Source organism: Semicossyphus pulcher, unplaced genomic scaffold (assembly GCF_022749685.1).
Source record: "Semicossyphus pulcher isolate SPU_LCO1_2020_fin unplaced genomic scaffold, fSemPul1.0.p SCAF_19, whole genome shotgun sequence".
Classification (NCBI taxonomy): Eukaryota; Metazoa; Chordata; class Actinopteri; order Labriformes; family Labridae; genus Semicossyphus; species Semicossyphus pulcher.
In genome coordinates, this window is record NW_027211692.1 from 17,414,158 (window position 1) to 17,438,301 (window position 24,144).

At 40.3% G+C, this 24,144-nt stretch overlaps 1 protein-coding gene and 1 non-coding gene across 2 annotated transcripts; both read right to left on the reverse strand.

Annotated features, from left to right (window-relative positions):
* Window positions 1-1,072: 1,072 nt before the first annotated feature.
* Window positions 1,073-18,685, reverse strand: LOC138597015 (P2Y purinoceptor 3). The gene is made up of 3 exons (XM_069668523.1): window positions 18,466-18,685; window positions 4,353-4,789; window positions 1,073-4,173 (listed from the first exon to the last, which is right to left on the reverse strand). The coding sequence occupies exons 2-3, from the start codon at window positions 4,778-4,780 to the stop codon at window positions 3,501-3,503; spliced, it is 1,101 nt and encodes a 366-aa protein (XP_069524624.1). The 5' UTR covers window positions 4,781-4,789; window positions 18,466-18,685; the 3' UTR covers window positions 1,073-3,500.
* trnaa-agc (transfer RNA alanine (anticodon AGC)) lies at window positions 10,006-10,078 on the reverse strand. Its single transcript has one exon. It is a non-coding gene; the product is annotated as a tRNA-Ala (tRNA).
* Window positions 18,686-24,144: the final 5,459 nt, after the last annotated feature.

Below are 24,144 nucleotides of genomic sequence, written 5' to 3' on the forward strand. Positions count from 1 at the left end.
TGAGATAGGGCAGAGGGGGTGGGCGGGACTAGGGGTATAGGGGCTGTCATGGCCCCCTCGGGGATTGAGAGGAAAAGCTTTTTCTTTTCTGATAGCAGAAGGCAGATACTGAGGACAAACTTGGTGTAATTATAGCCCTTTCCCTTGCGAAAAAGACAGTAGCTCTGTCAGAGGTTTTGCACAGAAAACTACACATTTAAAAGGCTAAATATTAAACCTACAGCATTTTCTATAATATATTTCCTCTACTATTCCTCTGTTACTTTTAACACACAACTGATTTCCAATTTACACTATAAACTTTTTGTCTCTAGATGTAAATGATCACAGATGAAGCCAAAAAATAATAACACCTTGATTTAACATTAGCAGCCTAACTAATATTCAGCATTAGCTCTATTTCCCACAGTGTTGTGACGGTCTGATGTTAAATTAGGGTGTCAGCGTTTAGGGAGGGGGGAAACAAAGAAAAAGTTTTCACTCATGCACAATAACCTCTCTGTGGTGCTTCCCATGTGGCTGTCTGGTTAACAGGTCCTTTTGTTCCACACAGGAATCCTGTGTTACAGAGGAGATGCTGACTGCAGCGCCCTCTACAGTCTGACCTGTGCAAAGTCAGGTCATTGCTGTTGGATAGTGGAGCACTCTAAAGCAAAATACATTTTATCTGTCTGCAGTGGTGTTTCAAATAAGCAGCTTAATACTTAATAGAATAGAATAATCTAAAACAATGAACCATTATCTAATCACTCCATATTCTGCAACTGTTGCCTCTTTTAAAAGTAGATCTTAAGCCAGTTTGAAAGCTCAGGTGCAAGTCTTGGTATTTTAATTTAATTCAGATTATTTCCATTTTAACATGTAAATTGGAAAACTTAACTTGTGTCAGGAAATCTGCAAGTTGCAGTCCAGGAATCCTCCGTCTTTATCCACCTGTTAGGAACTTGCTATATACATACAATATAAAGATCAAAAGTTAATGCAATATAATAAAGTTTTATACTGGCAGGTGCGAATATATATATTGAGTAGAAAAGCGTTTTTATCCAAATGAAGTAAACACATTCATAGATGGCTTGTTTGACTTTTTTAATGGCTGCTTTCTGTTAGTTTCACATACAGACAACATCCAAAAAATGTCACAAGGAACTCAAGAAGGCTGCATTATAAGAGAAATAAAAATATGTAAAAACATAAATGTTAAGCTTTTTAAATCAAAATAATTATATCTATTTAACAAAAATAAAACTATATTTCTCATGTTACTCTGTGTTACAGTGTTTTACAAAAATAAATCTTCTAAATAATACTGATTGACAATTTTTTTTGGCACAGTGCATCGGCATCTCTCTAAATACACACACACACACACTTTAAGCACGACAGACTGTGTTTTACGACATTACAGAACATGCACGCTGTACAGATCGACATACATTAAAAAAAGTTCCACATTTTAAAGCACATGACCTCATATTGTGGTCGAAATGTTCCTTGCAAATGCATGAAACGTACATGTTCACATTAAACCCATAAATACAACATTTCTTTCCTCCTGCCTGCAAAATTCGAACCACTGTTGCAAGATTAAACCGAGTGTTTAAGTAGAAAAGTTGTCGAAAAGGTCGTCTGGTGCAGGAGCTTCAGAACAACTCAAAGGCTGCTGGGGAAAAGAATTTATCTACAAATCAGGATTAAAGATGAGTCATTTCAGTTTAATTTGATGTCAGCTCAGAGAGGCTGGGAGAGCTGGTGTAAGTTATGATAAACCTTACATTAATGTTGGTATAAGTGCATCAGCAAAACACCACAATAACCTGGAATACTGCAGAATCAGGTCAAATTCATTGGTAGAAATGCCCATAACGGTATAAAACCTCTGCAGTTATTGATATTTACTGTGTACATAAAATCAATTCCAGTGTTTTCGTTACCGTGGGTGTCTGAAACAAACATAATGAGAAAAGAGAAAAGAAAAGCACAAGCAAAAAAAGAGTAAATCAATTCACATTAATATGGCCTCTGTGCTCATTTCATCAACAATACAGATAACCACATCATAAACTCTGTAACTCAGTAGGAAAATAAAAAAATAAAACAAATTTAGTCTGTGTTGTATCCAGTGTAAGTTATCAAAAACAGTACCAAAGTACCAAACAAGTACTCTACAGTACCTCTAGAGTATTCAAATTAGTGCAGAGCTCCTTTTCTTAAACGTTTATATTTTTTATTAATTGTTCTTCGTTGTCTCTTCCATCCACGGCAGTGATTCCTTGGAACACCAATCCTAAATTCATGGGAAGTTTCACACACTCACAGGAAGTGGAAAACCACAGAGCTGAGTCTTAATTTAGACCCGGCCTTTAAGACCTTCAATTGCATTTACTTCCCCTTTAAGCATCTACCGTACCTGATTTTAAAATGTAATAATCGTTGTTGGCACAGACTTTTAAATGTCACTGGATTATTAAAGAAATGTGGTGGAAAACATTAAAGTTGGAAGAAATAATCCTCACTGGATAACATTATGACAACCATATTTTTTTTTTTTAGAAAGAACAGAGCCAACGTTTTAGTGCAGAGGGGTTACAGCAGTGGGATGAACACACCACCTTGTGGTGAAAACGTGCAACAACAAGCCTTTAAACTTAGATAAAGTAGAAATAATGTCACTTTATGACGAAAAAAAACAGTAGAAACCTTCATATGAAAGCGCAACACACAGTTATCATGTTCAGAATCACTCTACTTCAACTCACTTTTTTTTCATTGTTGAACACACAAGTGCTTCATGCATTTCTAACATGCAGTCATATGCATGGTTCTGCGCCACAGTGCATTTTATTACTCTTTCCTTCCCTTTTCCTCGCTCATATCTCCTCCTCCACGTGTCACAAATTATAATCATCTTTCCTCTTTTGTTCTAAATTATCTGTTGAGATATATTTCAATTTATACTGCAGTTCACAGTGTTGAACAAAAAAGTATTTACAAAAATATAGAATAGTTTGTTCTTTACTACACTGTACACAGGGTAGACCCATAGTAAACATTCACAGACGTAAAGGAGACTGCAAGTTGTGAATGCACAGGTCTGCTGATGGTATCATCATTATTTACAGTGTGAACATGAACAGTACAACTCAATGACAATAATACAAAAAGGAGGAGAAGCTGCAAAATGTCTGAATTCAGCAGAGAAACACATCCATAGATGGTTAATGCCATTTATAGATTAAACTCATTCTAGTTTTTTCAGTTTAAAACTGCAACCTTCATGTTTCCTTTCAGATGTCCTTGATATGTCAGAACCTTTGAACGTTTTCAATGCCTCTTAGGAGGGTACAGTTCTTTGTTACAGTGTACACTAGTAGGTAAAAGCATAAAGGACTGCAGCCTCCATTAAAACATGCATGAGGAAACCTCTGCATCCAATGCATGCTCCACTTTGCAGCATCACAGATTCAACTGGGGGAAACTGTTGCAGATGTCCTGTTGGCTCACACACTGGTGCCCTTCTCCCTGATGGTGGTGATTCTAAGCACAAACCTCCTGGTGCTGCGGCGGTAGCGCGGCTGAGTGAAGTAAAACAGAATGGGGTCCAGGAAGCTGTTCATGCTGGCGAACGGCCTGGTGCTCTTATAGATGATGGAAAACAAGTTTCGCGTCTGGCAGGGCGCATTCGGCAGCGTGCGCACAACCAGGTACATGGTCTTAGTGAGGTGAAACGGCAGGAAGCTTATGCAGAAAACAGTCGCCACCACAATGATCATCCTCACCGCCTTGTCCCGTTTCTCCCCAGTCGCCAAGGAGACACCCTGATAGGTCACGGGGCGGCATAGGATGTGCGCCATGCGACAGTAGCACACCAGTACGACCATAAACGGCACCAAGAAGCCGAGGCAGGTCAGAGCCATGCCGTAAGGATAGTAGTCTAGCGATTTCTTTGGGGTGCTTAAATCATAACACACAGTGCGGTTTCGCTGGATTCCCGTCGCAGCAAAGTGAAAAGTCGGGGCGCACAGGACGGCGACCACCAGCCACACGCCTCCACAGATACACCACGCCAGCCTGGATCCTCCTTGCTTGTGCCACATGGCGAGAGGATGGCAAATGCCCACATAGCGTTGCACACTGATGCAGGTGAGGAAGAGGATGCTGCCGTGCAGATTACTGTAACAGGAAAATAGAAGAAAGAAATTTAAATTTTATTAGAACACATTGATTTTTAATATCTTAGCAGCATCACAACCATGTGAAACTTCATTGATGTCTTTAAGGAGAGTAATCCCCCTTCCTCTGTGCTTCTAACACACAGCTGTATGAAGAGATCATTCAGTCTAGTATCTCACCTGTAGAACTGAAACCTGACGAATTTACAGGCAAACTCCCCGAACGGCCAGTAGTCATGACTGCCGTAGTTGTAAATGAGCAAAGGAAGTGACATCACATAGAGTAAGTCGGCTATGGCCAGGTTGAGCATGTATATGTTGTTTTTGGTCAGACGCGGTCGAGTCTTCCATATCTTCAGAATCACTGCAGCGTTAAGAGGAAGGCCCAGCAGGAACACGAAGGTGTACACAGCAGGGAGTAAAATACGTTTAAAGTCTTCCTTGTAGGTGCAGCGGAGGCCGCCTGGCCTGCTGAGGTTGCTGACGGTGCTGATGAAGCTGTCTGCCGAGTACAGCTCCGTGGGGCGTTCGCTGCTGGAGTAGAAGTCCAGAGAGAAGGATTCAGAGAGGAGCGTTTCTGTAGGGAAGGAGTCGACAGAATGTGGCATCTTCACGCTCTGGAGGAGAGACAGGGAGAGACGAGAGAGGGTCATTACTTAAATAATAATGTTAATATTGCAAAAGAAATAAAAACAGGTGGAGATGATGTGGATTGTGATTTTGCAGATTATTGATGAAGTTTGGAGCTACCTTAAGACTTTCAAAGTAAAAGTTATATTTTTATTTATTTATCTGACAGGGATTCAAAGAGAATGCCTTTAAATTTGTGTCCATGTGATGATGAACAGAGATCATCATCTCCACCAGAGGGCACAAGAGATCAGTATGTGTTTGCTTGGGTAACTGGATTCAGTTGATCACTATTTGATACAAACGCAGACTAAGTGCTTTGTGAGCTCTGACTTTGATAATAAATGTGAAATGGTAGCTGTGAGCAGCTGGTAAAGACATGGCAGCAGCAATATTAGCATTAATATTCAACTGCTTTACTCAAAGAGGGGGTATATAAATCTGTAGGTAAAAGTATGTTGGAGTAATCCCCAGGCTTCTCAGCTCAGTCTGCAGGCTGCTGTGAACGCCAGGTTTCAGACATGCTGCACTTTGTGACGTCACAAAGCTTCAGAGAACTGGCCAATCAGAAGAAAGTGGACTTATAGGGGCGGGGTTTCTTAAGGGACAGAGCTGACTGAGATGTTTCAGGCAGAGGCTGTATGAGGCATGTGCAAGGATAGGACCCAAGGGGGGCTTGAGCCCCTGCCCTTGTGCCCCCAGAGTCGAAAAGTGCCCTTAATTTAAAAAATAAAATGTATATTTTTAAATTTCGATTAAATATAAAGAAAACTATGCCTGATCAATTTAGGAAGTACTCCGCATTCCCCACCCGTCCCCCACTCAAATGATTTTGTCACAATCAATGAATTACCTTTTCAGCGTGTCTTGACTTGTCATGAAAAGCACACATCACTCCAGCCCCACCCCAGTTCAGTTACAGTGAATGATATCATTCAAGTAGGCAGTGTTTTAATTATGAAATCAACCAAAACAACACTTTATGTTATCCATTTAAAAAAACCATTAAGTAGGTCAGTAGGACTTGGCTGTAATTTCCTCATTATTAGCCTCAGTAGTCTGAAGCCACTCGCCAGCAGTCAAGCTAGTCTAATTTTCATTAACAGTTTTCTCTGTCATGCAGGGCAACTTACAGATGAGCGAATCATTTCTGAAGCAGGTAGTTACACTTGCATGGTTTTAGTCACCCCCTCTCTTTATAGCAAGTTTTTAAAAACGTTTGAGAGATTGAAGAATAAGGTATGTGTGATTTTCTGTTGTAGACTGGGTGATACAATCTGAAGAGCATGAACCATGCCACATTTAGGAAGTGTACATACTGGACAGGTATGATCTGTTTGAATGACATTAAATTGCATCCTTCCTAACTGTCTGTAAACAACTGAACACTGACTGACTGCATTACTCTCGTGAAAACATGTCAAATCTGTGGTTATGGATGGAGGCGGTGTGACAACATCAGGGTGGGAATGAGTGCATGTTGGTGGGTCAAGTGCCCTCTTTTTTTTAATTGAGCCCCTGCCCTTAAAAATGTCTGTGCACAGCCCCGGTACAGAGCACCAGTGTGAGAAAAAGGATGAGTTCTTTCAACTGTAAATTATGCAAAGCTACTTCACAGGTATGAGTGAAATATGAAGCTTGAAATAAACATAATACCCCCCCATTAAATAAATGTAGGAAAGAGGTTTCTGGGCTAATATCTAAACATCACATTTGTAGCATGTAATGCAGACTCTGATTACTCTATATGCTGATGGACAGTGCAATGCAGGAGTTGCAGGCTAAATCTGAGGACTCAAGGGTACAATCCTCCTCCCCTCAGAATTTCATCTGATTGTTACAGTTTTTGTGAATTAAAGAATGATTTGTATCTCCACAGGCCTCTAAAAATTATTTAAATAAAACAAGAAAAAACACTTTTGCTGTCAACTGTCAACTGTCAACAAATGGTTGAAATATGTGGGCATGAGGAAATGTTGCATGTAGTTGTTGCTCTTTTCAAAGGGGCAACAAACCAAATATACTTGTAATCACTGGTGCATTTTACAACTTTACATTATATAACTATTGTTCTGATGTAATGTCATAAAAGAAAAAAAAATATCTTCAAATATTTACTTAGCAATCCCATTACACCTCTGCTTGTTGTTACAAGGTGTTCACTATGTATGCATGTAGCAGTAGTTGCTAGGTTGTTCCTAGAAAACCTGCACCAAAGCAAATAATGGCGACAAAATAAGAGCCAGCTCATTGTGTTAACTTAATCCATCAATCACTTAACGACAAGTGGAAGCTTTACAGCTGCAACCGTCTGCTCTCCCACTCACAGCCCACACTGACGGGGAAGGGGACGGGCTGAGATCAATCAACAGTCTTGATTATTCCCACCGCTACGATAAATCATATTCATTTCTTTGATTGCAGCATGTGGGCGACTAAGTGATTGGCTTAGGTTACTTCCTTTTTACCCATGTAAGTCTGTGACTCACTGCCTTTCCCAACATACACCTCTCCAGATTAAAAGCCCTTGTATGTACAGTGTCTTACAACTGCTTACAACATCCTCTTTGTTTTTAAAAATGTGTGTGTGTGGCTTTTAATCCTCTACGTGTGGGCGCATGAACACTTTTGTTTTGTACGACAGAGACGCATGATTATAGAATTCCAGGGAAGGCAATGGAAGGAGAGTAGGAAGGCGACGTGACAGAGCGCCAGTAGACTGTAAAACATCTCTCTACACTGAACCAATGAACAGGCGAGGAGGGATGACAGGTTTTGGCAAGAGCGCCGCAGTCAGCTTTATTTGCTGATGACTCATGTACAGCGTAAGTGGGATTTTTTGATTTGTTGACTAGTCTGAAGAAAGGTGGTGAAACCGACTTTATTGCCTTTTGTAAAGCCCAGTTGCGTCATGACAGCCGCTTAAATCACAAAGCTTCTGGAAACACTGCACAGTAGAAAGTTACGTCTGTTTGAATCTATAAATCCCACTCTGTCAAATATGCATTACATTTTTATTGTGGTAAGGAAAGAGTGGGCGGCCTACATGTTTGGGCCCGTGTGCAGTGGGCTAACCATGACTTACCTACAGGAATGAAGTGACGCAACATTTTAATTCTGATTTTAATATTAAATCTACAATATGTACTGTTGTTTTTTACATGCAGAGCATACAAGATGATGTCTGTGATGTTGTGTCACTTCGTTGGTGTCGGTAGGCAGTTAAAATGTCACAGAGCGACCTGTAACTTGACACCAAACACATTATGCACTTTACTAAAGATCTAAACAGGTCACTGGCAGCCCTTTGTCTTGTAGTACAGTACAGGGTGTCCTATGATAGAGAGGAAAAGAAAGAAGAAGAACATTCTGGATCCTACAAGTTCTAGCAAGCAAATTAAAAATTACACATTGAATATTTTAGCCTAATTAGGAGCGGCACTGTGGTTCAGATACTCAGATATCACAGGAGGAGGATATTGTTCATCAAAAATGTATTAACTCTTCACTGCCAGTTTCTTTTGGAATGAATTAGGGGAAAAGGGACGTCCAGATCTATTTCAGCTTTTGTGCTTATGTTATGCACAGATTTGCAGCCTACATGTCATCTACTCTGTTTTAACCGTCCAGGTTTTAGACTGCTCACGACAAGTGGCACAAAATCAAGTGCTCAAATGTATACTTATCAGTTTATTACAAATGTATTAAATAGTATACGCAGGCTTGTGGAGTAACGGAATACAAGTAACAGCATAACGTAATTAGGATGCAAAAAAAAGGCAACTGTTTTTTGTTACAGGAAAAAAGAGGTTATTAGATTACAGATACTAGCAGGAGCACTGCTCGGACGGAGACGGGCGGGATTTGTAGCTGAGATGACGAGAAGTCGCAAAAGTTACCGCGCTAGAGAGGGGTAGGAGATTAGCGTGTTGACTCACGTTGTGTGTTCCCATCAATGCCAATCGGAGCCGAGGCGATAATTACCCGGGTCTACTGCAGAGTCATTTGACCCGGGTCTGAATGCCGATTGTAGCCTTTCCCATTAAGCAAAAAGGCAGAGTGTTAGCGTGTGTTAGTGGGTTTTTTGACCAATGGGAAAGCGGCTTAAGTTTATGCCAGTTTACTTGAGGTTTGAGTGTGAAGTAGTGTGTTGCATACTTAACAAAGTACATTTAAATGCACATAATTACGGCTACTGATTTAAAAGGGCATTCGCACATCACAAAAGTATTGAAATTTATTTTTTCTTTATTTGCAGATTTATTATTGAAGTAATCCAAAAGTAACTGAAAGCAATCAGTTACGTTACTTCAAAACTGTGATTGGATTACGTTACTGATTACATGTTTTCACAGGTAATTAGTAACTGTATCGGAATACATTTTTAAAGTAACCCTCCAAACCCTGAGTATACACAGTAATGCATGCTAAAGACTGCTCCTGAAATCTCGGTTTGTATGCACTGCATGTACAGTATGTTTATCTTCGTGCTCAAGGTTAAGTATTTGTTCACAGCTGCGCTCTGGGCTGTATCCATTTCCCAATCATCACTGGTCTTAGTTTTAAAGTGTCTTCTATGTGTGTTCAGGGTCACCTGTGGTGTTTCAAACGTCACACATGAAGCAGAAATAAATGTTCCTCTCTATAAATAAAACAAAGAATTTCAAATATTAAATGACGTACACCTTTATCCTATTTTTAAAAGACTCACAAAACGTGGGAACAAAGTTGTGTGCCTGCGATCAGGTCATCTGCACGTTTACTACGTTGTGACACTAATTTAAGCCTTGCTCAGCAACATTTGCAGGAATTGACTTCACTGTGTCATGATGGGTGTGGAGGAGTCACCTACTTTTGCTCAGTGACTCAGTGAAACTTTTTTCCGCCCACACAGCTGCAATATTTCTGGCAGATTTCCTGAAACTTGTCCGTACAACTTCTCCTTGAACCCTTTCTGTGGGAAATGTGACTCTGTATGAAGCCGTTTCAGGTCCAACAGGTGCTGTCATTAATAAAATAAAGTGATGAAATAAAGAATGAAAGAATGTTATTATGAGTAAATATTACATAAAACCCAACAAATATGACCCTTCCCTCAGTACTGTGCTCTTTTACACTGTTTGCTCTGCCACATCTGATCGTCTATAGTAACACTGTTCCCTTGATTCATTGTACAGTATGCCTGAAAAGTTTAAAGGTCTGTTGGAGAATGCGGGCATCGATCCCGCTACCTCTCGCATGCTAAGCGAGCGCTCTACCATTTGAGCTAATTCCCCTGTGAGCTTCTTCCCAGAAAGGTCAGCAAATGACATGTCATTTAGAAGCACACACCCCCGACGCTGTCCACAGGAATACTGTTACAGGAGACGCTCACTCACTCTGCCCTCTGTTTATCTCTCTCACACACACATGGTTTGACAAGAGCAACACGCTGCACCGCACTCCCTGCCCTCGGGCCTGCCAAAAGGCAAGCGCTGAAGGTGGCGCAAGATTATTTATAAACCATGAATGCGACAACACGTCTGCAGCTCAGGCCAGATATATGAGATTAACAACTGACTAGGGTTGTAAATCTAAACCCACATATCAAGTCCTAATGGTTATTCAGCATGTGGGTTCGTATCATCACGACCTTTGAACTCGATGTAACATGAGATAACTGACAAAGTGTGTCAACATGTAATCACAGTTTGTGTCTATCACAGAATGACAGAGTAATTGTGGCTTTGATAGGGGATATATTTGAGTATTGAAAGTATTGGAAAGAATATATTACCATACACTGGTCTACATTAAAGAGATGTCAAACCACAATCATTTACAGGAAGGACATTACACCAGAGCAGAGGTCTTTCTCTTTCTGTTCCTCTGCAGAGCATGTGACTGTCAGTAGACCATCTCTAGATAGCTGCAAGAACAGGTAAGGGAGGGGGAGAGCGAGGGAAGATTGTCCAATAAGTGATTGGAGAAGGTGTCATTCTCTCATGAAGAAAACAAAAGTAAATAAAAGGTAAGAAAATTCCATCAATGTGTTGCTGAGATATCGCGTTCACAAAAAAAGAATGGTCTTGAGGCCATAGCAAACTTGACCTTTGACATTTGACAACCAAATTCAAATCAGTTCAGCCCCAATTCAAAAGGACGTGTACTATCAACACACTCGTTAGATATTGCGTCCTTCCTCTTGTCAAAGAGGAAGGATGGGGAAAACATAACACTCCTTGCAATAACTGTCACTCATGCAGAAGCATAAATACTGAAAATAACCATTCCACAGACCTGAAGGTGACATCTATAAAGCGGTAATCTCAAGTTTCATTCTCTTTAGCGGCACCTATGGCGACAAACGGTGATCGTGGGAGCACACTTCCCAGATATCCAGACAGTGTTGCATGTGTGACGTCCACGGTTTGCTCCGGTTGTAACTCTTGATTTTCCTCACTGACGCACTTTCCTTTTAAGACTGTTTGCCTTCATCTGAGCGTCAAATTTGTTTCTTTTTCTTTGGATTTTCTCTTATTTTTGAAGTTGTATCTGTAGTCAGCGATCTTTTCTTTGTTTGTTCAGCCATAGTAGATTACTGTTTACTCACAACACTTGCAGAGAGCGGAAAAGCAGCCGCTTAGCTCCGCCTACCCTGTCTGGCAGACCAACCACTGCTGGCTGATGGAAACACGTCACTAACTGGGCGCCACCTGTGATTTTTTCCGCCACCGACAACAGGTCCGTAATACTGCAACTGCAAAAGCTTTCATCAGTGGGCCATAGGCTCAATCACCATTGTGTTACGTCATTCAGCGACAGATAGTGACTTAGCTTTTATTTATCTGAAAATCTTGAAGAAAAAACATCACAAAACAAAAACAATCATCTGTTCAAACTAGTATCCCAATCAACACAATCACAAAATCAGAAACAAGATAATCTGGATCCATGAGCAGTAATTGGCTCTCTGCATCCTGCTGGCCAGCTTCAGAGATGTTCCCCTTTATGTAATCTAATCTAAACGAGCAGGTAGCAGGTGACCGACAGTTAAGAAGACTCGCAGTGTCTACTGTACACGGGGAAATGCTCTGCCTCTGTAACAAACAGAGAGCTGGAGATGTGGACGAACAGAGGAGGGAGACGTTGAGCCGAGTAGTGACCAATTAAACTCTAATTACTTTCCCATCTCTAATCACTTCTTTCCCTGGCCACGCTAATCAATGATACATGCCTGCTGCTGCTGCTGCTGATCGCCCTATGGCCCTCTGCTCAAGCACACACACACACAGGCTGCCACATGTGCATACACTCGTTCTTTGGCTGTAATAAAATTGAAAAATAGCGCAAAAATTGAGAACAAGGGAAACAAAAAACATACTTTAGAGCTGCAGACACACAGGAACAGGCTAAATGCAGCTGTGAAGTGCAGTCATCTGTTATACAGACAAAAACATGCATGCACATATCAGCACAAAACTGTGTGCAGGCTTGTATGACTTTATCAACCCTGGCACAGGCTCTGCAGTCATAACGAAGAAGGCATTTAAAACCAATCAGCAGCACCATAAATAGAAGGATGGGAGATGATGAAGAAGGCTGCTGGCTGTGTGGTCAGGAGGAGAATGAAAATATTGCTTGTTGCATGAGACTGAAGTCACTGAACTGTAATCAAGAGAGGTCACGAAAAACAACTTCAAACTGACACTCGCTCTCTCATAACAAGCAAGAAACCCACACATCAGAGCCAATCCCCCCTTTCTGGGTTTCATCGGAAAAATGACGGCGCAAACTGTTTGATTTCCAAAAGAGAAGTACAAAAGCCTCAAGTACAAATATGGAAATAATAGCACGGCTAGACCGAGGGCTGTATGCATTATCTAGTGAAGAAAATCCCCTTCTGGCAGAACAAAACCAAAACATTAATCCAGTTACTTCTACCCCACTTAAAAAGCACAGATTGACTACAGTGCCCTTAGAGGGAGTATGCATCACATACAAGGCCGCGGGTGATGATAGGCAGAATTCTGGCAGAAATACTTGAATACAAAAACATGCTGATGCCTGTCCCTGCAAGCACTTGGAGTCAGGATTTCATCAGGCGTGTAAAAGACGATGATAGACGCTCTTGTGATGCTTGTTGCCACACACACAGGGGAAGTGAATGCAGCTCTGAAGAAACAAGTTGTACACAGACAGGGCAGTGGGGCAACAGGCACTGAATCCTCAACGCTGATGCACCACAAGGTTCCCGCTAGCACGATCATCAGATCAACTTGATTTGTTTCACTTCATTCAATCATCCTGACGCTGTGTTTAGGTCAACCGGCTCTAGTTAGGGTTGTTTGGAAATTTGTAAAGCACCTTGTTTTGTTTTGATCAACCAGGTGTCTGTGTTGCTTGCAGTTTTTGGCTGACCGACTGAGTGAGTGAGTGAGTGAGTGAGTAAGTGACGGTACTTCAGAGCCATAGAGAGAGAGAGAGTTGGGACATAGCAATGGTGGATCATGGAGCAGGTCATCCATGCTTTTATTTCCACCAGACTCGACTATTGTAATGCACTTTATTCCGGTATCAGCAAGCTCAACATCCAAAGGTTGCAATTAATTCAAAACGCTGCAGCCAGGCTTTTAACCAACAGCAAGAGAAGCGACCACATCACAGCAGTCCTTGCTGCCCTTCACTGGCTCCCTGTGAGTTTTAGAATAGATTTTATTTTTGCACCCCTTATGAGCCTGAACGCTGCCTTTTGAAAAGTGCTATATAAATAAAGTTATTATTTTTATTATATTGAACCTCCACTGATGCGACTCTCTCTCTACATGGCTCTGGATACTTAGTTCGGGGAGTAGGCGGGGCTGCTCCTCTGCCGCTCCTCTGCTGTCCTCCGCAAGCGCATATCCAGGGGTACTTTGGGGTCTTTGTTTTAAAGGTTTCCGTGGTTCGGTCTTAAAAGAAAATGATCTTATTTACATTAGAAACGGGACGTTAATTAACACACAGCGAACACAACCGTATGAGCCGAGACGGAGAGACGGGGAGAGAGGGACAGATCGCACCTAAGTTACGTCTGTTACATGATGTTATTTATGTATTTTTACTGAGATATGGCCTGCGGGAGACTTATGACTACGTTTTTATTTCAAAGAAAATTAAGCAGGAACCACAATAAGGAGCCTGTGACTTTATCGATCAAATAACTTCCTGAAAAAGTTACAAATAAAGTGAAAGTGAAAATAACAACGGCCCGGCAAACACTAAAAATAAAAGCATTGTGTACAAACGAGGGGAGTCAGATTTCCAGATTGGGCTTATATTTTGAAAAAGCATACTGGAAGTGTTGACCTACTTTACTTTGCATGCCTGTGACTTTTACTTCAGGAAGAGATGTTAGTATTGCTGTCAGAAATCAATAGGACTCATCACAATTTATTTTCACAGTGTATTTTGGCCGAGCACAGCGCGCAGCTCACTGTAAAAATAGGCGATCCTCCTATTCTCGACGTGCCAGTCGTGCGTGTCATGCCAGCAGCGTGAAGACTCTCATCCGCTTCCATGCAGTTAAAATGAAAATGAACACGTCCCGCAGCCGCCACGTACACGCCACGCTTCCAGTGTTGCTCACAAAATCGTACATTGACCTGATGCGGTCAGACACATACTAGGTTTTGACCTGAGACTTGGTCCTGGTGTCTTATGAGTTAAAGCAGTGACCATGAACCACAATGTCCCAGGTTGGAGTGGTTGGTTCACTAATGCAAAATAATTAATAAAGCCATTATATTCCCACTAAAAAAGAAATACTAAGTCATTGGAGTTTCCATTTTTGGTTTCCAATTTGTTAGCCTGGTGCCATAGATCCATACAAATCAAAAAGGTCTGCCTTTGTGCGCACAAACTTCTGTTTCTTCTATTGTTCTGATTATCAGGCTCACATTGTTTGCCTTTATTAGATGGTTAAAAGTAGATCGGTAATGAGAGAAATAAGCTTGAAATGGTGATATTAGGCTACTTCAGAGCCACAGGGGTGTTGAAAGAGTTTTTAATTCTTGAGTTAATTTGCAACAACTTGTTCCGTTGCATCCATCTCAATTCTGGCAACTGTTTGCTGCTATTTTTCATTTTAACTAGCTGTGCAGGAAGAAGGCTAGACTACTCTTTATCCAGCCGCCTGTTGACTTGTTACTGTTTGTTTTATCTCGATAGCTGCTACAGCAACTGCAGCTGTTTAAAGGTCAGGACTTGGTAGAAATTTCTGCAGAAAGTGAAATTATTTATGAGGTTTATAGAAACATAAACACCAGCATGACATCAGCTACTTACTGGACATTTACATCTTTTTTTTCTCTCTTATTTCTGCACTTTCTACCTCCCTATCATGAGTAAAAGAACTTGAAGAAATATTTCCAACTTTGGTGCTGTTCTAGGATCTTTTTTTTTAAGGTAATTGTTATTTGTGTCTTTATTGTTGATAGAAAAACATGTTTTGGCTGTAAGAAGCTAATCAAAAGCTTAGCGGAGAGGCAGGTAGCAGTTAGCCTGAGCCTTGCGGTGACTGTTGTCAGGGGTTTGTGCTGCTGACGGGATGTGAATGCAGGTCTGGTCAAAGCAGAGTCTATAAAACATTTCGAGAAGAGGAACATTTTTTACATTAGCGTGCTATTGTTCTCCATTAAGACAAATTAAAGGAGAGGTCCCTTTAAATCCTACCAAACCACAGAAGTCAGATTTATCTTGAGATCGCATTAAATGACCAATTCCGAGAAGCCATTTGGCTGGCATGTTTGGTATGGCTGCGTTTGATTATTTACTCAGTGAGATAATAGCGGGCACTTAATTCTTTCCTGAAATCTGCTTTGGCCCTGTTTTGGCATCTCTACCCGTGTACCCCCTGACTCTGTCTCTACCGAACAGCCTATAAACGAGTGTAACGAGTGAAACGATAGGCTGCTCCCAGTCGGAGAGATGAAACGGCCACAGAAGCCTGACTACGGCCTGGCTGAAAGGAATCTTCACTAAATATACAACAACCATGCCAGAGTCCCATGGCGGGCGTGCCAGGTCTTTACACATGACAGCCCATCAAAGTGATTCCCGGTTATTGCGTCTGTGATGTGAAAACATTGGAGCTATGTACACTGCCCTTTCTGCTACAAATATCACAGAGAAAACAGAGTGACATATTATCAGTGTTTTTTTCACTGGTGTCATCATAGACTGTAAAAAAGATGGACGACATGGCAGCTCCACAAAAGTGAAGCCAAAAAGCATCGAGTGCCCCCTGCTGACAGGCTGCAGTATAGGTCATAAAGCCCGCCTCCTCCATGTTAACAGATGGGACATGAATCAAACTATAAAATCAAATAACACTGCAAATACGTTTTCCTCAAACATGGTTTCTGTCATTATAGTTAGTTCTTATCATGCTGATTTACCTTCAAAGGTCCATTTTTCATTTGTTTTGAATTAGTTATTTGATGCTATAAAAAGGATGATTGACAGCTCTGTTGATAAATAAGGCTCCTGCAGCCGATCTGTTCCGGATTAGCAGAGTAGAAGATGAACGGTGAGAGGAGACATAACTAACACTCACACTACAGCCAAAGAAGCTTCCATATCCATGATTAATATCGGCTTCAGACCAACACAAGGAGGTGTTCTGCTGCAGACTGGGCCGACTTGAGGGATCGCTGCTGTTTAGTCGGTAAGTTAAATGAGTGTTCTGGGGAGTGGAAGGGGCGGGACGTCAATACTGCAGCGCCAACGGCCGAACCCTACAACGCAGACTCTGCTCCAAATGCACAAGATAGCAGCATCTGCTCAAGGGGACGTTTTGCCTTTACTTTTGTACAACCAGAGGAGGTAGAGACACATAGTCGATTTATATATACATAATCAATATATATAATCAATGGATGTCGTAAAAAGCAGAGATGGTGTATTAAATGTCTAAATATATAGGACCATATTTCAAAGTAAAACAACATATATGATCAACCATTTCTTTTCAACACACAACAGCTAATGTTCGCATTCAGCCACTTCCCAGACAACATTGCTGTTAGGTAGGACTGTACGCCTTTCGTGTGAAACTAACAAAGAACTTGCAAGTAGACAGAATGTTTCTTTAGTTTAGAGTGTTTGAGTTTCCCATCCTGAGCATGACAGAGGAAAAAAACGGCTGCATTGTCAACGTGGTCAATAATGCCAAAAAGGACCCTTTTATGGCGGTTTGCAGAGGATGGTTTACAGAGTGGAGTTATAGTAACAATGAACTGCATATTACGAGGTTTGAGACTGCTGTATAAACAATTTATGACAGTGAGTTTGCCTTAATAGACTGTAATGGATATTATTTATTTTCTTTTTCTTTTTTTTTTACCATTTTTTAAACTGCACTGGCTCCAAAATGATCAAATTAATTGAGGAAATACAAAACAGATTTATTTACAAGACAAAAAGAAAGAGAGTTACAGCTCTGAATACACGTAGACAGTGGTTATAGCCTGCTGTATTTTGTTTGTGCTGTTTCTTCATTATTCTGAATTGCATGTCTTTTCTTGTAAGTTGGAGCATTTGGCTACCAGGTATATATTTGTCATCTACCTGTAAAGATGCTTTCCCCAGTTTGTCCTCTGTTCAGTATTAAATTTACATCCTGTTGCATTAAGATATCAGCGTGAGCCTTGTGAACACACTGCAATGGGTTTTTGTTCGGGCTGCAAGATTTCATAACAGTATCCATGTATAGGAATAAGCCACATATTCAACATGTCTGTCTCTTTTTTGTGTGTTTTTTTTAAACTTCTAAATATTTCTCACTACAATTCTTATAAATCTATACAAATGTCAAATTCAATGTCAGATAAAAAGTCAAAAAGCATTAAATATTTGTGAATATTAAACAACTCCAGCAAACAAGAGAGTCAAGTTTCCAAGAATGCATTGTCTTCCGCTGTAAAGCTGTAAACCCAATTCATGGGAAGAGTGGTATTTTCCCATGATGATTTTGTAGTCTCATTTTTGTGGTTTGAGACTTTAGCCCTACTTTACTGCCATGTTCTGCAAAAAAAACTAACACAACATTTCCTGCAAACATCCCCAAGATGCTCACAAGAGATCACACCTGGTATGTGCACAGTGAAGCCTTGCTGCCCTGAGGCAGCAACTGTGCAGCTGGGACAACACTGCTTCTGGTTCTTTAACATGACAAATATAAAAAGATCAAGTTCACAGGGTTTTATGTGGTGGAAAATTTCACTGGGGAGAGAACCAGGAACAGATGTACGAAAAATCTGATGTGATCACAGCATGCTAGCTCTTATCAAAACTGATCACTTCCTTTACAGTGCACACAGGACACAAATCCTCATCCAACATAACAGAAAGAAATGCCAGGCTTGGGGACTTATTACAGAACCAGAGCCTCCATCTGTTTTGTGTTGGTAGTTCATTTCGCCCACTGTCTGTCTCATTAACATTTCAATCGTTTCCTGGCTATAATAATACTTAGAAAACATCCCACTGTAGCTGTAATGACATCTGTAGGTGGATAAGACTGGTATAGCAACACAGCGTATGCCTGAATGACAAATATGTTTTCATTCCTTTATTTCAAATGTCGTCTGCATTCCTTTAGACATAAGTGATAATAGAGGATGTAAAACTGTAAACAACTTACCCAGAATGACAGCAATAGAAACGAAGTGGCGACATTAAGAAGTCGACGACTTTCCCATGGCAGAAAACTCGACTTGCTCCCTTTCTTTCCTTGGAAACTACAAAGACGGTCGGAAGGAGAATAAAGTTAGGAAGAGCAAGTGTAAAGAAATCACTATACAAGCACTCTACGCTATTTTATATCACAGCCCACAAGTAATTAAACTTGCTGTTTCGCTGTCCAGCTCCGAACCTACATGCTGTGCAGCGGCTTCTCACACTGTTGCTGTTGCTGCTGCACTGACTGGGCACCGGCGCGCGCCACACCAGCACTACGCACGCGCAATGAGTCTTGCACCACTAAACTAGGGCACAGAAAGGAACGATTAAACATGAGAAACTCTTGTTTTTGCGTTGTTTTGCATGTATTTTTAATGCGCTTTGTCAACATGTTTCGCCAATTATACCGTGGTCACGAGAATAACTAGTTTTTATGACTAGCTTGTTGGCTAGCAGGTGCATTTTTTAAATTCTTCCAACATAGTTCCGGTCATTAGTTTAATCACAGTTCGGTATCAAGGCGCAGGGAACTTGTAGATATTCATGGCAACAAGGCGTGTGCTTAATACTCCTTGAATTTGAGGGTTAAACTGGCTTATAAACAAAATTTAAACTAATAAAATAATTTAAGTAAGGATATATATATGAAGTTTAACAAGTGGCCAACTTTGTAAACAGAGCCATACCTATGCTCAAGTCCTGCGAACGCATGACCTCAACATCCATCAAAGGAGTTGGATGTATAGGGCACCACTTCATGCAATCATAACCTAGGCGCTGAGGCGGAACCGCAGTGTAAAAAGGACTATAAAGTAGGCCTAAATCAGCGAGTCCAACTAAGTAGCACTATCATCTCTGCAACTACAGAACACACCAACTACCATGGTTTGTTGCTCATGGCATTATAATCCTTGGCTACTTTTGGCAAACATCAGAAGTAAGAGGGACAGAATTGTTGTGTCACTGGATCTAATCTCGTTGGGATTTTATGACTTTTATTGCACACTTATTTGATTTGTCAACATTGCTGCTTCCTGCTCAGCATCCGTTTTTCCATTAGAATATATCTGATAAGATGAAGCAAAACAGAGAAGCACATTTAGGTAACTGTAATGTTGGACAGAGCAACTTTATTTACCTGTTATTGTAATGTAAACATCACAAAACATTATCAGTGTGTTGAAAAGCTACAGGTGAAAGTGGAAGTAGTTGTGGCTGCTGCCTTGTGTTCATTTGTCCCTTTGGAGAATCCTTATCAGGTTAATGAGTGGGCCATTTAGGAATAACTGCTTACGATGCCAAATGCTGTTTTTGTGGAAAGTGATAACAGAAGTAATGGTTGTGTTTTGTGTCCTAATCTGGAGAGTATGAGGCTGAGGTCTGAAGGACACCACTGTTTATATCAGTTTTTTCTAACACTTGACAAAATATTGTTGCACATTGTGTCCTTCAGAGTCGTAGCATGTGAGTCACCGCCGCATCACGTGAAAATGTATTTGTGTAAGCCTGGTCATTGATGATGAATCAGTCCTTAATCATTTATTAGCAAACATGTTTTCAGATGTTGAGAGAACTGTCTGATCTTGTGTTGGTCTTTAGCCTCTCCCACTTTATATCTAATTCATCACTTATCTGGTGTGAATGATTGATTCGAGCAGACTTACTTCCTATTGCAGCCAGATCAAAAGCTTTGGAATATGGCGAAGACTTTACTCAACATTGAGCTTAAAAACCCATCAGAGTGCATCCGATGTTTCGTAATTCTTCAGTTAATTTATTGAACTATAAAACTTTGTGTTGCTGTTAACTCTGCAGGAAAAGTAATCAATGTGTTACTGACTCAGAGTTCGGTGAAGGAAGTTTGAGAAGCCAGATTTCAGGGTTTATATTAAGCCAAGGGGCTTCATTTGAGAGTGCATTTGCATGAGGGATTCAAACAAAGCTGGTAGCGTTTATGAGTTTGATTTCAAGAGAACTGTGGTAATCAAGACGATGACTACCAGTTAGCTGCTTGTATTGAATCAGTAAACAGTTAGCTACATTGCTGCAGTTAGCTACATCTGGATACAGAAATACCATGGACTTTATTATTTGACACAGCTGGTTTGACACAAAAGTCCTTGAAGATGCAATATGGATTCGAGCAAACAGTCTGTCTGCCGCCGGGAGAGAAAATTAATGTGTATAAAAGAGGGTCAAGCCACTTAGATGATGAAAAGTCCAAACAGTCATCCAGCCGACCTCTTTTTCTTCTGAACGAGCTCATTTGTCATTATGAAATGTAGACGTGTGCAGACAGGGAAGTGCAGTTCATTTCCCTTCAGAAACACGTTGCTCAAAGCTTAATCAGAAAGTTTCGTAACATTTGTGAAGTATCGTATGAGTCTGTCTGATACCAACACTGTCAATCAGGCTACACCCTTCTTCTATGTATCTATTCTGCAATAGGACACCTGTGATAGCGCCTGATCTTTCAATAAGCATTAATGTGAAGTTGTAGTCTCTCCTTTTCCTGGAAAACCTTACCTGTTAAACCTGAAGTATACTGGCGGGGTTACAGTAAAGCATATTACTGCATTAATCTGAATTCTGTTTAAGACGCGTCTTAGCATCCTTCTCGGCTTAGTCATCTCAGGCTGTTTTGATTGGATAACACCAATTAACTATCATTTTAACTGGAATTTTACTTTGCATGTGTCACCGTTGGTAGTTTAGCTGATGTTTATTGCAACGATTTAAAGCTGAACCAAACTATCTTTGTGTGTGGCTTCTCCTGATGACCCCAAGGCTCATGTGGTTCATGTATGCTACTTAACCCTAACATTTTTTGAAGTCTGTACTGCAAACTTCCCAGTGCTTCAGTGCCTTTTTTCACACGCTGCAATCCTACAAATGCCCTCAGGAATTATTTCACAGAGAGACAGAATGTTTTTACAACCTGGTTAACATCTGGTTTTTCCAGGTTGTCTCCATCGCTGTCACTTCACCTTTTAATCCCAGAAAACAACTGCCTAATATCAAAACTAATTAAATGTGATTATCTGCATGTTTTGGAGAGCTGTCTGCAACAGGATGTTATCATTTTGTTATAGAGATGTGCTTTTTTTGTCCATGTCGCTTAAATATACAAATTATGATCTGGAGTGTCTTGCTGTACACACTGAGCAGAAGTCAATGCACTCTAATATTAAGCAGATCAACAAAATATGTTAGTATGAGAAACCTGGAGGGAGAAAGGAAGACAGTGTCAGTGTGATTCAATCTTAAAGGCTGAAAATGATTTTAAAATAGCCGAAATAAGTTCAAAGAAAAGCTCAGCAGACTGAAAACAGCACGTTGAGACGAAGCTGCAGATGCACACATGCAGACCTCGTTTGTAGAACAGACTCGGAAAGAGGTGAAGTCTCGTGATGTGAGGCCATGTGTTGCTGTATGATCCAGCCTGCAGGATCCCAGCGGAGGAGAATTAATGTCATTAGTTACTCACTAATGACCTCCATGGCTGCAGAGGTCGTAATCATTAAAACTCATTAGATCAACTACATCCTGACACTTCTGGTTCCAATGTTATTACCTCTACCCTCTCCAATCCTACTTGATTCCTCTTCTTTTAATCCTCTTTCCTTATTTGAAATGTTAAAATGCATTACCCCTGTATGTAGCCTACTGTATTCCACTAATCAATATACACTTTTACACCTGAATATGCTTTTAAAATATTTGGAAAATATGAACATCTTTCTTAAGAGAAAAACAGTTGAGCTGAGAAGCAATAAAAACATCTCAATACAAAACCCCCGGCTTGTATATAAAGGCTGACTTAGTCTGACATGATCAGTAGCTAACGTTAGCAAACTTTAGATTGATATTGTTTTTTTATTCTATGATGAATATTATTGTGTTCCTGTAGTACTGACTTGACATGTTTGGTGCACTTTTTATATCTAAAATGCAATATCAAAAATTTTACTTGGATAATTTAATTAGAGCCCTGATAAAGACAGCCTATGTGAGTGTACTTGTGGAACAGGAAGTTTACAGTAAATTGTTAATGTTAATGTTAAAGTTGCTCGACTCCAACTTCTATAATCAATATTATTACACGACTGTGTTAAATACTTGATTCTGACGGTTAATTACGGCATTCCAAGGTCTGCTATATCTCGATAACAGACTGTTGCTATGAAGAACAGACCGTTGCTAGGGATTTAGCTCCAATCAGACAATCCAGAGAACGGACTGTAATCATTTCAATCCACTGGAAGAAGTCTGGTAATTTCTACAGAGGGGAAAAAGAAAAGAGACAAAACAGCAGAGAGAAAGCAATAAAGGTTAAACGATGCAAAAATTGGAGGCCACAACAGAGAGAGCTACAAAACTGAAGACGGCACATGAAGTAAACATTAAATGGAACACAGCACTGCATTATCCCTTACTTATCAGTCTTCCCCATATTATCATCATTACAGCTGCAAATGGTAGTAATAGACCTGTTGCCTTCAACTGTTACAATTATTATTATCAGTCTTTTATCATTAATATGCTGTTCTTTTATTACACATTTGTACCATTATTATTGACATTGTAACCATAAGTATGTATTACCTGTTGTTGTAGTTGATGTAACACGAACATATGTTGTTGTTGCTCTCTTTGCCTGTCCCTATCCTGCATCTCTCTATCCCACTTTTTGGCCCATCAAGTCGAGGCAGACGGCTGTTCAACATGAGTCCTGCTCATGGTTCTGCTCGAGGTTTCTGTCTGTTAAAAGAAAGTTTTTCTTTGCCACTATTGCCAAGTACTGCTCATGGTGGATTCATGTTGGGCCTCTCTCTAAAAAATACATATATATATATATATAAATAAATAAAACTAGATCTAGAGATAACTTTGGTTGTGATTTGGCACCATATAAATACAAATTGATTGGTTGATTTATTGAGGAAGGAGAGAAGAAGGAAGCAAGATAAGAATAATAATAGGGACATAGCTAACTGCTTAGCATGTAATTGAAACCAATGCAACACAAATGTAATCAGACTGGAAGATACTTCTTGAATTATCCACAATGGTTTTACACAAAAAAGATCAAAATATTAAAGAAGGAGATGTTATTTAAATGTTTTTTTTTAATCACCAAAGTGGATGAAAACGTGGGACAGGAGAAATCTAGCAGAAAACATAACTTCTATCAAAGACCAGGTGTGTAATTATAATCAGGTTTATATTTAATGACAAATTAACATTCTTCTGATAACTGTAAAACAAACTTCAATTAGCATCAACCCAGGCACATAATAGCTGAAGAAAAAGACACGATGTTTTGTGTGTGTTAGGCGGGGCATTGTGCATAAAAGAGGTGTGTGTCAGTGTTTGCTCAGCAGTGCGTGCATCTGTATGAACGGTAGTTGGTGTTTCACAACTTGGAAGGATGTCTGGAAATGATACAGGGAGAAGTGAAAGAGTATGCGTTCTGTGCTGTTCGTCTGTTTCAGCCACAAAGGAAACAATGTTTTTTTTGGTTCTTCTATTTGAAGGCAGACAAACCTTGACAGAGATAATGTCCTTACATCAACCACAGAAGCAGGGCAAAGAGGAGCAACGTTAACAATACAATTTATGGATTAGGGATTATAAAGAC